Below are 11,961 nucleotides of genomic sequence, written 5' to 3' on the forward strand. Positions count from 1 at the left end.
GGCAGGAAAGGAGGCAGGATTGGAATAGAACTGACTCCAAGGCAGGTGGCTCCACCTCCAGGAGGGGAGTGATGCCAGAAGGGCAGCACGGCAGGTGGAAGATGGTACCTAAATCCCTGTTGCTCACACCAGTATCCCCACCTCTGACTGCAGAGCTCAGCCACTCCCTCTTCTCTGCAGGTCATGTATGGATGGACATTGCTAGTGCAGTAAGGGGCCTTCACACCCAGATCCCTCCCCCTTGGACAGCCCCCATTGATCCCTGCTTGCATCTGAGACCTCCAAACAGTCCTACCTGTCCTTGTGGATTCCATGCATAAAGGTGTTGAGCTTCTGGGGAGCGTTTCATTGACACCCCACCAGGGCTGGCCCATGTTGGGGAGGGGAGACTAAGCCTTCAGCCTCTCTGAGATCACTAGCCATGGGAAGTGTTTTTGGAGCAAACCAAGCACAGTCTTGTTCACCTGTGAAGCTGGATTATGGGGACAAACTCAAAGTGGGAATGTATGATCAAACCAGGGCTGGATTCCCACCTTCATGGGGTGCAGCAGGGCAGATCGATGCAGAAAAGATCAGGTGTGGACCTGCTGCTTGCACTAGGTGTGCAGGGGACACGGAATTATTCCTCTGAGGAGAAGGGCCAGCAACCTGAACCAGAGTTTGTGAATCAAGTAGTAAAATAGTTTTAAAAAACTGGGGATGACTGTCAAGCAAGAGTGTGCAGAGTATTGTGAACTACAACTGGAATCTGCAGCTGCACTGGAGAAGATAGCTTTCAGTCCTCTGTCTCAGAAGGTGTGTAGGAATGGGACAGGGATTTCCTGCCATTCCTAACACTGGGAAGTGTTGGGCTGTCGTTCCCAGCTGTCAGTGTGGAGCACGGTGCCCTAGAGTCCTGGCTTTTTCCAGCTTCTGTTTAGGGTTGCCATGCCTCACCACAACCTCCACCTCCTACCCCAGCACATGGCTATCAGGTGATGAGTAGCAGCTTGGATGTGGAGGAACCAGCAGGCAGTAAAGGGCTGCTAGGCCCACCATTTCTTCAATCCCTACAGAATGCAACCTTGGGGTAGAAGGATTCTCAGTGTGCACCAGTCAGTTTGTCCTGGGATCACCACCAGAGATGTGCCTATTTCCATGGACTCTTACCTGAAAGTGGCCTCCTTGCTTTACTGACCCTTCACCAGCCAAGTCCTGACAGGTCTCATCTCAGCCCCTTCTTCCACCATGGGAGCTGTCAAGCAGCATCAGGCCAACAAGAATAAAGAACTGAGCTGTCGTCTGTCCCCCTCTGGTCTCCTGCATGCTCACAAGCAGTGCTACCATGGCTGTATGGCCTCTCTCGACCTATAAATCACACGGCCTGAGGGGGTCTCACCAGCAAAAGTGGGATTCAAATCTTTCATGCTGGTATATTGGGCTTTGATCAGTTGAGTTCATGAGTTCCCAGCTGTCTTAGTGATACAGTGAGAAGTGTTATAGAAAGCTGAGGCTGTTCAGAGTAATCGGAAAAGGCAATTTCCAATCCTGACTCCTGCCAGACTCATAGAGGAATTCAGGACACATGGCAAGCTGAAGCCATCCGTGAACTAGAACAGGAGAAAATACCTATTTACAAGTGTTAGCTAGAACAAGTGCCAAGTCAGTAGTTGCCCTCTGATGCCAGGCTCTCTTTGACAGCAAAAAGCCTACCTATAGCTTTGATCAAATGAGTCTGTGGTCACTGTCCAGGGGAGGCACTTGCTGGGATTGGGCAAGAATTTCAGAGCCAGCTTTATCCCAGCCCCAGTCTCCATAACCCATGGAAACATCATGACATGAATGAAATCAGCCATTGTAGACTTCAGATCAGAGCATTACAACCCACTCCTCATGCTGTTCCCAGTTTCTGTATATCTGAGATAAGTAGAACAGGACCCTGTCTGAAACATCTAAGTTCCTAATGAAAGCTTATCTTCAGAGCATTCCCATTTTACTATCGTCTGACAACTTACGTGTTGCAGACAAATAGAAACCATCTTCTTTTCCTAACTTTGATCTTGCATGTGCTCCCAGGGACTCTCCCCAGCATCATAGTGACAGTAACATTGGCTTTAGGAAGAAGGAAATTCATTTGGCTGGTCATGGACAGTGTTTCTGATCAGGGCTTTTTATTGAGGAAAGCTGAAGCAAACACAGTGGAATGGTTCCTGGAGTATCTTGAATTCGGGACAAACGCATGGTACTGAGGGGAATTCCATTACAGAATTCCTCTTCAGCTCAGGCCTGTAAGTACAAGCACTCCTCTCAAAGAACATGAACAAGATTAAGATGGCCACAATGAAAAACAAAAGGCCAGTCTGTGTGGTGCATCTACTGGGAAATCTGATCTTGTGTTGCCATGGCCCATAGGGCTTGCTATGGATATGAGTTGTCCAAGCAAAATGGTAGTCTCATGTATTAAGATTTGCTAAACAGCCACATTAGCCATCAGTACATAAGTGCACCAAGTTCTGCATGTTGGTCATCCAGTTTTTGCCAACACCACATCCTTTCTTTTGGCAGAACACTGCTCCTTGCCTTAGTGCACCCATGGAGACTTGCGTAGAAAAACCTCTTGTTTTGGATCATCCTGCTTCCTACCCTGGAGGCACAGTATGAAAATCCCATTGTAATGGATCTGTGGACCTGAGCTCAAAGACTGGGGAAATATATGCATGTATGTCTGAACTTTCTTCATGGATCTGGCCCACTCTGGAGATAAATGGATCATCCAGCGTAGATGGAAACTTGACATCCAAGTATTTGGGTTTGTCACTAGGTAGAACTTACCTTGCTTTGCAGTAGAAATTCTTTCTCAGAGTACAGTTAGGCTTGGCAGGACTTGATTTTTATTTTTTTTCTAATTTTGACAGAATAGTAATGGGCATTGATCAATTTTAAATTTTCAGTTGTGAGAGAAGGAGGGGTCAGACAATTAACAGATGCTGAGATTCAAAAAGTTAAAGCTTTAGAATTGTCAGCGTCACTTGTCAAACATACAACGTAAATACCCTTAAATCAAACTCCTTCTCAAACTGTTCCTTATTGTACATGTCTGTAAATCATGGTTAACGTTGGAAACGTTATTTCCTCATTTTGTGTGTGCAGTGAAATCTGACGGACATTTACTGATAACCATGCATGAACTTGGAAGGGTTTGATTAACACACCTAGGTCAGGAAAACAGACACAAGACCGCTTCTGCAGCCATGATCATTCAACTGGAAGGAACTCCCAGGAGGCAGGGTATCCTGACTGCTAGTGACTGGTCTGCTTCTGTCCCCAAGCAGGCAGTGTACCCAGTGTATCCTCCCTGCAGAACCAACACTGGAATGGACTTTATCATAAACCACATTGAACTCCTATGCTGTGCTTCCATGTGTTCCCACAAGTGTGGGAGTGGGGGAGGCATAGCCACAAAGCCTTGATATTCTTTGGATGGAACATGCTTTGATTGCCTCCTGCTAGGGGAATTAGGCTAGCTGCCGTGGTAGCTTTTCCTCAGGCCTGAAAGAGCAGAGCCTGGAGAAGCTGCAGTTCAGTTTTTTGGGTGGTTCTGGGGTTGGGTTGGTGGCAGCTCACCCTGCAGATTCTCCACCAGCCTCTGAATAGTTTCCTCTTAGTGTTGCACTAATGGTCTGGCTCATTTCAGGATCTGGCCGAGTTACCTTTAACAACCAGCGCAGTTACCTGAAGGCAGTCAGCGCTGCATTCGTGGAGATCAAAACCACCAAGTTTACTAAAAAGGTAAGTGGGGTCAGTAGGAGAGGTTCTGCTAGGGCTACCTGGCCTGGTGAGCAAATGGCACCGGGCTCTACCTCTGGACACACTGTCTGAACACCACTAGTCTGCTGGCTACCTATAGCCCAGCCTCAGGCCCTCTGTCTGCAGAGGAAACCAAACCAGGACACCGCCAGCTTCATGCTGTAGAGTCAGTCCAGTCTGTTCTTTGGCCTCATCCCCTGTAACAGTCCTGTCCAGAGGCCTGGCTGGCATCCTCCCAGGGGTTGCTGATGCCTGTCACAAGCAGGTGATGATGGGGTGGAAAGGACGAGCAGTGTTTGGGTCTGCCTCCAGATCTCTGCTCCTATCCCACGTGGCAGCTTGCTCACCTAGCAGTCAAGCTGGGCTTTGGGGTCCTGAGAATGAGTTCCTTTTAGGCTACAGGATATAGCTGTGACTGCACCATCATTAGGGGGCCAGTCCACACCCCAAGCATGCTGGGAACACTGACGCTAGGTCCTCTGCTGTCAGGCTCAGCTCCTGAAGGGCTCCTTGTGGCTGACGGTGTCTGCACTCCAGCACAACTCCAGAGGTGGTGGTCAGTGCTCCAGCTCCAATACAAGCCCTGGGTTGTCTTCACTAAGAAGTGGTTGAGGCTAGGTCAGGGTTACCCTGCTTAATGACCAGTCCTGAGAGTTCCAGCTGGAGCCGGATGAGATCGGTACATCTGCCTGTGCCAGGGATGCTGGGCCCGTGGGTGGCGGGGAGATGTCTGAGAGGCCATGCTCCTGGAAATGCCCCATCAGTGCTGCTCCAGATAAGCCCTTTCAGGAGTGCTAGCGAGAGAGCAAATAACCATGAGGGTAGAGAGCAAACACCAGAAATGCCGTCCCTATGTCCATCCCTGGGAGTCCCTCTGGAGTAGGAAAACTACTCTGGGGTTGGTTCTAACTGCAGGGACCCAGGTTGCTCACTCATCTGGCATGGGGTAAGCAGGACTGTGCCGGCTGCCCTGCTGTGGGTGGGTGCCAGTAACTGTCTCTAGGAGCTGGGCGCATTTGGCAGATGGGGCGCTAGGCAGTCCTTCACCCCACCCCTTACAGCCCTACTCACTCCCTCAGGCTGTCACCCTGCCTCCTGTTAGACAGTAGGGGTGCTCAGCCTGTGCTGAGAGCTCTGGCCCAGGGACGAGCCAAAGCTGCCTGGAGTGGGGAGGGGACCCTGTAGCTGGGAAGTGGCTCCAGGCCTGACTGAGGCAGATGGGCTAGTAGTGGTGGCCCAAGAGGTTTCCCACTCAAACAGCTGCAGTCTGCCCTGCCTCCAGAGATACCTTCGGTGTGTCCCAGGACACCTGCCTGGGGCTCCTGCCCCCTCTTAGCTGGCACCTGTTATGAGGGGAGCACAGCCTGTCCTCCGGTGCCACCCACACTGCTGCAGCATGGCATGCACCCTCAAGGCTCATCTGGCCACTCCCCCTCATCTCTGGGGTGAGTGGTGAACCTGAGAGCTGGGTGATCAGGCAGATTTCCCCCTCTGCAAGCACCTAGTATCATATCCATGGACCATGCACTAGAGCAGTCTCTCCCCATGGGCCTGGGGAGCGAGCATCTCCAGAGACCATTGGGCAGCAACAGTGAAGCTGCTGTGGTCTGAAAGTGTTGGAGTAGGACATGTCCGCTCTCAGGTGTGGCCTTGTACACAGGTGGTGAATGCAGTGGGCACCAGCCAGTCTCTTCTTCTCTTGGGACAGGCCCACTGACTTAGGGGTTGTAGAGAAAGATGGAGGCTTTGCCCCCTGTAAATGGGGTTTCTGGGACTCTCCACACAGCAGTCTGGGAATCCCACCCCCAGCTTGTGTTACAGGATGGGCCTTGGTTGTGTCGCCCAAGCCTGATTGTTACTGGCCTCTCTGAAGGTCAAGAGCTTGCCAGGTGCTGAGCTGTGCATGAGACCCTTCAGTCTCTGGGGCCAGCAGTGTGGGGTGGTTTGATCTGCCCAGGGAAGAGCAGCTCCAGCCCCCTGCTGCAACTGATTGGATACTCTCTGTAGGGGAGCTGCTGCTCCTGGACTGTCTGCCCCAGTCAGTCCAACAGGGAAATGCTCCCCCAGTCCAGCCTGGGTGGGCTTCTGGACAAGTGATGGTTATTTCTCTGATCACCCTGGGGCCCCCAGAGTTGAACTTGGGTGGCCTGTTTGCTGAGGACAACCTCTCATCACCCCTGGTCTGAGCCTGTCTGGAAATAGTGCTGAGAACTGAAGCCCCCAGAGGCTTGCCATGCATGCTGTCCCACAATGCACATAACCACCCCAAGCATGGCATTGCCTAAACAGTCACCCTCACTGCACAGCTGCTGCTGCACCACCACAGGCCCAGCCAGAGCAGAGCTGCTCCTGACCTGACCCACCCGGTATTCTGACTTCAGGCTGATTGACTCTCCTTGCTCTTGTGCAGGTTCAGATTGACCCATATCTAGAAGATTCCATGTGTCAAGTCTGCAGTGCCCAGCCAGGTCCCTTCTTCTGCAGAGACCAGGTAACACTGCCTTCACTGGGGATCATCCCTTACCAGCCAGCTGTGCTCAATCCAGGAGCAGGAATTTCACATGCAGCATGTCCTTGAGGAGTAGACCACGCTCTGTCCCCAGAGCTCATGGGCAGTAGTGACAAAGGGGCGCACAGAGGGTACTAGCATAGTTAGTGTTTAGAGGTCTGCCACCGAATAGGCATTGGGAATGCTTGTTATCTCTCACTCCTGGTCAGGTGCCTCAGACAGCCCCCCTGGGGGATCCAGATGCCTTCCCAGCCTGCATAGCCAAGGACACTAGCCAGTGCTTGGGGATGGGGATGAATATGCACTTAGGGGCAGGAAAGCCTCTTGATACAGCACATTGGGGCAGGCAAGGTGCCATCTCTTGTTCCTCATTCTGCATGAAAATCCCGAGTTTACTGACACTGGCCCTGGCAGGGTTAGTGTTGCAGCAGAAGAGCAAGCCTTGGGTGGAGGCAATAACTAGGCTGATTGCACAGTATGATCATGGCCACTTAACACCAACTCCTGGGAGTGTCTGGTGTGCAGGTAGCAAGGGACTGTAGAAACTGGAGCCCTACAGCCTGCTGCATCTGGCTCAAAGCCAGATAAAATGGCCTGCTGAGCTAAATCAGTGGGGTATTTGCAGTCTGATCTGCAAGCCACCAGGGCTAGAAACAGACAAGCTACCTGCATGTGAGGGCTAAAACAATATCTGTATTGAAGTGGGGTCTGGAGGCAAGAAGCAAGCTGGGAACAGGGAGGGGCCTTAATGCAGGGCTCAGTCTGTCATGTTTGGTGTCTCAAGACCCTCATAGTTGCACAGACTGAAACGTTTCCAGAGTGAAAAGCTCAGCCAGAGAAGTCTTTCTGGCCCCTTCATCTGGGGGATCCAGCAGCCAGGTGCCACCGCTGACCTAAACTGAGTGATGACAGCTTTGTACGGTTGATGCAAAAACATAGTTAACTTCACTGTTTGACTGGGATGCTAGTACTCCCCTGGAAGGAACAACTCGCCTGTGGTAGAAGGGGATCAAGCTGACTTGAGCTTACTAGGAGAGGGAACCATAGTCTAGAAACACTGATCTACAAGCCTTGAGCAACATGTGACTAACACCTACTGTAATGCTATGAAATAGGCATGGCCTGTGCTGCAAGCTGCAGTCCATGGGTGTAGGCATGCATGGGTCCTTGGGGGTGCTTTACACCCCTGAATTAAGGAGTGCACTCATAAGAGTTTGGAATAGAGAAGCTCGTCTATTTCCTTTTATTGAAAGGGGACAGATTGTTAGGGAATGGAACTACTGTACTCAGGAAAGCTGAATTCAGCAGTTAATGCACTATAGCCCTCTCTAAGTAATACAGCTCTGCGATGTAAAGTTTCCTGACCAGTGTACTTCCCAAAGCAGGACTCTTGGACCAGGGAGAAGACTTGGTCTCTGGGTTTTTTATAACAAGTCTACTTTAAACCCTCATTTAAATACTACCAATGCAAGGGGCCAGCATAATGACCCTGGAGACTGATGTTCCCTCGCTACATGTGCACTGAGGCAGCATCACAATGTTCCCTCTCGCTGTGCCCCTCTGAAACTGAGCATGGATTGAGCAGAGACTGAATTCCCTCAGGAGCAAAGGACTGTTCTGTTGACACCAAAGAGATGAGTGCAGATGCTGGATCACTCCTGGCATGCTCAAATTAACTGGTCTCTAGAGGCAAGACTGCTTATCCCATAAGCCAGTCTCTGCTTTCAGGAGAGACTCGGTTGCTTGCAGCAGTCTTCCCCCACCCCCAGCTTTGCTATGAGCCCCTTCAGTAATCCCTGCCCATCTCTTCCCATAGGTCTGCTTCAAGTACTTCTGTCGCTCCTGCTGGCACTGGCAACATTCCATGGAGGTCCTGCGTCACCACCGCCCGCTGATGCGCAACCAGAAGAACAGAGACTCCAGCTAGAGAGGCAGCAGATGCATCAGGAGCTGCCGCAGTTGCAGGAGAAAGTTCTTTTGTTAACCTGCCAAGTGGAGAGAGCACGAGCGTGCCTGCCAGTGCCAGACCCAGACTGGGAACGCGCTTCCTGAGGACTAATGGGGAAATCTTACATTCACGTTTGCACTTGCTGGTCTTTATTTGTTTCTGCACTAATGCACAGTGAATTTTGTCGGGTTTTGTTTGGGGTTTTTTTGAGGGGGGAGGGCCCCTCAAACAATTCTGCAGTTCCCAGACTTTGGTTCCTCATTTGCTGACAAGAAGCAAAAAGGGCCATGTTTTGAGAAGGTGTCTATGCAGATACCTTCACCTTGGTTTTTTATTTATTAAAGGCGCTTTTTTACATTCCTTGCAATACTGATGGTAATAATGCAGGTCTCATTGGCTCCATTTTTTTGCAGTTGCCATACAGTGCCTTTCCATTCATTTAACCCCCATCTGAACGGCATAAACTGAATGTTCAGCTGGTGTTTTTTACTGTAACAACAAAGGAGACTTTGCTCTTCATTTAAACCAAATCATATTTCATATTTTACGCTCGAGGGTTTTTACCAGTTCCTTTTTACACTCTTAAAACGGTTTTTAAGTCGTTTGAAACAAGAATTTTTCTTTCCTGGCAGCTTTTAACATTATTGCAATTTGTGTCTGGGGCTGCTGGTTAGAAGACAAGTTTCACAGTTGTGAATCAAGGGGGTTTGCAACGAGAAAAGGACAGGATTTTTGGATTTGAAACTGGACCGGATAAACGATCTCTGAGCTGCTGTATATAGTTTTAAATAGTTTGTTGCACTTTTTTAAGTTGCACTTAAGGGGGGTTGATAGAGGGTTTTTAATCACAAAGTCACAGGACTTAATTTTTTTTTTTGTAACTGAGCTAAAAAAGGGCTGCATCTTGGTGGGCAGACAAAGGTTCATAGGAGCCCTTTCTCTTAGAGGGGACAAGTCCCTTTCCCTTTGTTTAAGAAATGTAAAAGCAACAGTGCAGTCAACTGAAATGCTGCTGGGATTTGAAAACTTTATAATTTATTTTTTACTTTCCCCTCTATTGGAAGCTGTGTGCCAAAGAACCAGTGTCATATTTTTTCCCTTTTTCCTGCTGAGCTGATGTTGCATTGTTGCATATCCCAGCTGCTCTTTGTGGGGTTTTTGTGAAGCTGTGTGTGAAGTCTCTACCTCATTGTAGTATATGCAGGCAAGACTGCACTCTCCTACAGATGCGTGGAGTAAGCTGTGGTGTAGTTTTTGGCACATAATAAACACGTTGCAGCAGTTCTTAGTCTGTCTCTTTAATGGGGATGTGCAGGGAGGTGGAAGGAGCTGCATAGGAGAGCACTGGGGAAACCGATTCCCTGTTGAACAGCAGTTGTGTGCACAGGAACTAAGGCCTTGTCTGCACTAAAGTAGTAGGAAAAGACCTGTGGGCTGTTTCTGTCATAGGTGCTTCCACTGGCATAGCTTATTCTGGTTCAGTAAAGCTAACTAAGCTACACTGCTACACAGTACCTTATACTAGTACAGCAGTATAATAGAGGCCTGGCCTAGACCTAGGGCGTGTCGACCTGGCTACATCTCTCAGTATGGAGAAGTCTCACACCATGGGAGAAGTAGTTGAGCTGACTAACCACCGGTGTAGACACTGCTAGGTGGATAAGAACTCTTCTGTTGACCTAGCTACTGCCTCTTCAGGGGACGACTTATTACAGTGATGGGAAACCCCTTCAGTTGTGGTAGTAAGTATCTACACTACAGCACTATCCATGCTGCTGTAGTGCTTTCATGAGGATGTAGCCTGACTGACAGGTTTGGTCACAGAGACCCCCTTGGGACTGTCACCGGACATGCTGAAACTACCTGAGCCTATTTTCTCTGCCAGCTTGGGACTCCAGAGCCCTATCTTGTTGAGCCAGACACACAAGCCTGCTGCAGCGCAGACCCAGGGGCTGAACCATGCCCCCAAAGCTGAAGACTTACCTGAAAACAGCTTAGCAAGTACTCCTGTCTCCAGCACCCAGAGTCCTCTGCAGTCCTCCCTCCCCCAATCTAAGCTTGCCCTGCAGACAGCAAGGCTGGCTCCATCTGGGCAGTGGGGTGTGAGGTCCAGCTGCTCTGAGCGGCATAGTAAGGGGGCAGAGGGGAGGGGTTGGATAAGGGGTAGGGAATCCAGGGGGGCAGTCAAGGGACAGGGATCTGGGGGGGAGCAGTTAAGGAACGGGGTTGGATAAGGCATGGGAGTCCCAGGAGGGCCTGTTGGGGCAGAGGTGTGGTGGCTAGGGGTCAGGGGTGGGGGGGGGGGCAGTCAAGGGACAGGGAGCAGAGGTGTTGGATAGCAGGTGGGTTCCTGGGGGGGGGACAGATTGGGGCAGGAGGTCCTGGGAGTGGGCAGTCAAGGACCAAGGGGGTTGGATGGGTTGAGGGTTCTGAGGGGGGCAGTCAGGGGTGGAAAGTAGGAGGGGGCAAATAGGGGGCAGGGGCCAGGCTGTTTGTGGGGGCACAGCCCTCCGGGCACAGCCCTCCCTACCCAGCCCTCCATACAATTTCACACCCCGATGTGGCCCTCAGGCCAAAAAGTGTACCCACCCCTGGGCTAAACTCATAAATTGTCCACCCTCTCTATCCCTGCTATTCACAGCTGTTTGCTTCCTCAGGTATTAATCACTTACTCTGGATTAATTAATAAACAAGTGATTTTATTAAGTATAAAAAATAGGATTTGAGTGGTTTCAAGTAATAGAACAAAGTAACTTACCAAGCAAAATAAAACCAAGTCTAAGCCTAATGCATTAAGAAGCTGAATACAGGTAAATCTCACCCTCAGATGTTCCAATAAGCTGCTTTCATGGACCAGACTGGGAAGGAGTCTGGGCCCAATCCTTTCCCCTGGTACAGTTCTTGTTAATTGCAGCTCAGGTGGTAATCAGGGATTTCTCATGACTGGCAGCTCTTGTTCTGCTCCACCCCCTCTTATAGTTTTGGCCTAAGGCAGGAATCCTTTGTGGCTCTAGCTTCCCACCCCTCCATTTATGGAAAAGCACCAGGTTTAAAATGGATTCCAGTATCATGTGACATGGTCACTTGTCCTGTGAGACCCCTAGTCTCCATTCTTCCAGGGCTGGTTGGCATGGAGCCTGCGAGGTTTGCAAGTAAACAGAGCCATATACAGGTGATTGGAAACCATTAAGGGTGCTTCAGAATCACTTACCATGTTTACATTAGTGATACAAGTTTAATCTTATTCTCCTAACTCCAGACATAGCAATAATACTTGCAAACAAATGGGATGAACACATTCAGATCATAAGCTTGGTAATGATACCATATGAGAGACCTTTTACATAAAGCATATTCTAGTTAATTATATTCACCCTCATAAACATATTTCCCTAAACAGAGTGCAACATCACACTGACCCTTTACTCCATGTAGGAGATGTAATTATCTGCTGCCTGCTTATGACTAGAGCATGACCCAGGAGCTACCTCCTGCAGGCCAGCGCTGTGGCTGCCAGAACAGCGCAGCTGTAGCTCTTTGCAGAGCTGCACTTCAATTTAAACCATGAATGCAGCAGTGAGTGAGGGCTGCTCAGCCCAAAGGAAAATGCCCTTCTGACCCTGCAGCCTCCCAGCCTGTTGTGGCTATAGCCAGAGGTGAAAGTAAGCTGGTACAGCAAGAGCTGGTGAACTGTACTGGGGCAGCCCAGCTTCCCCAG

The 11,961-nt window shown here is 50.0% G+C and overlaps 1 protein-coding gene across 2 annotated transcripts in view; it reads left to right on the top strand.

Annotated features, from left to right (window-relative positions):
• CPEB1 (cytoplasmic polyadenylation element binding protein 1) overlaps window positions 1-9,518 on the top strand; it is a 76,958-nt gene extending 67,440 nt beyond the window's left edge. For both annotated transcript variants that reach the window (XM_074964712.1, XM_074964713.1), the window contains exons 10-12: window positions 3,674-3,768; window positions 6,197-6,277; window positions 8,112-9,518. In XM_074964712.1, the coding sequence (XP_074820813.1) occupies window positions 3,674-3,768; window positions 6,197-6,277; window positions 8,112-8,222 (287 nt within the window). In that variant the 3' untranslated portion in view covers window positions 8,223-9,518. The remainder of the gene's footprint in view (window positions 1-3,673; window positions 3,769-6,196; window positions 6,278-8,111) is intronic.
• The last annotated feature ends 2,443 nt before the right edge of the window (window positions 9,519-11,961 follow it).

Source organism: Natator depressus, chromosome 10, assembly GCF_965152275.1.
Source record: "Natator depressus isolate rNatDep1 chromosome 10, rNatDep2.hap1, whole genome shotgun sequence".
Classification (NCBI taxonomy): Eukaryota; Metazoa; Chordata; order Testudines; family Cheloniidae; genus Natator; species Natator depressus.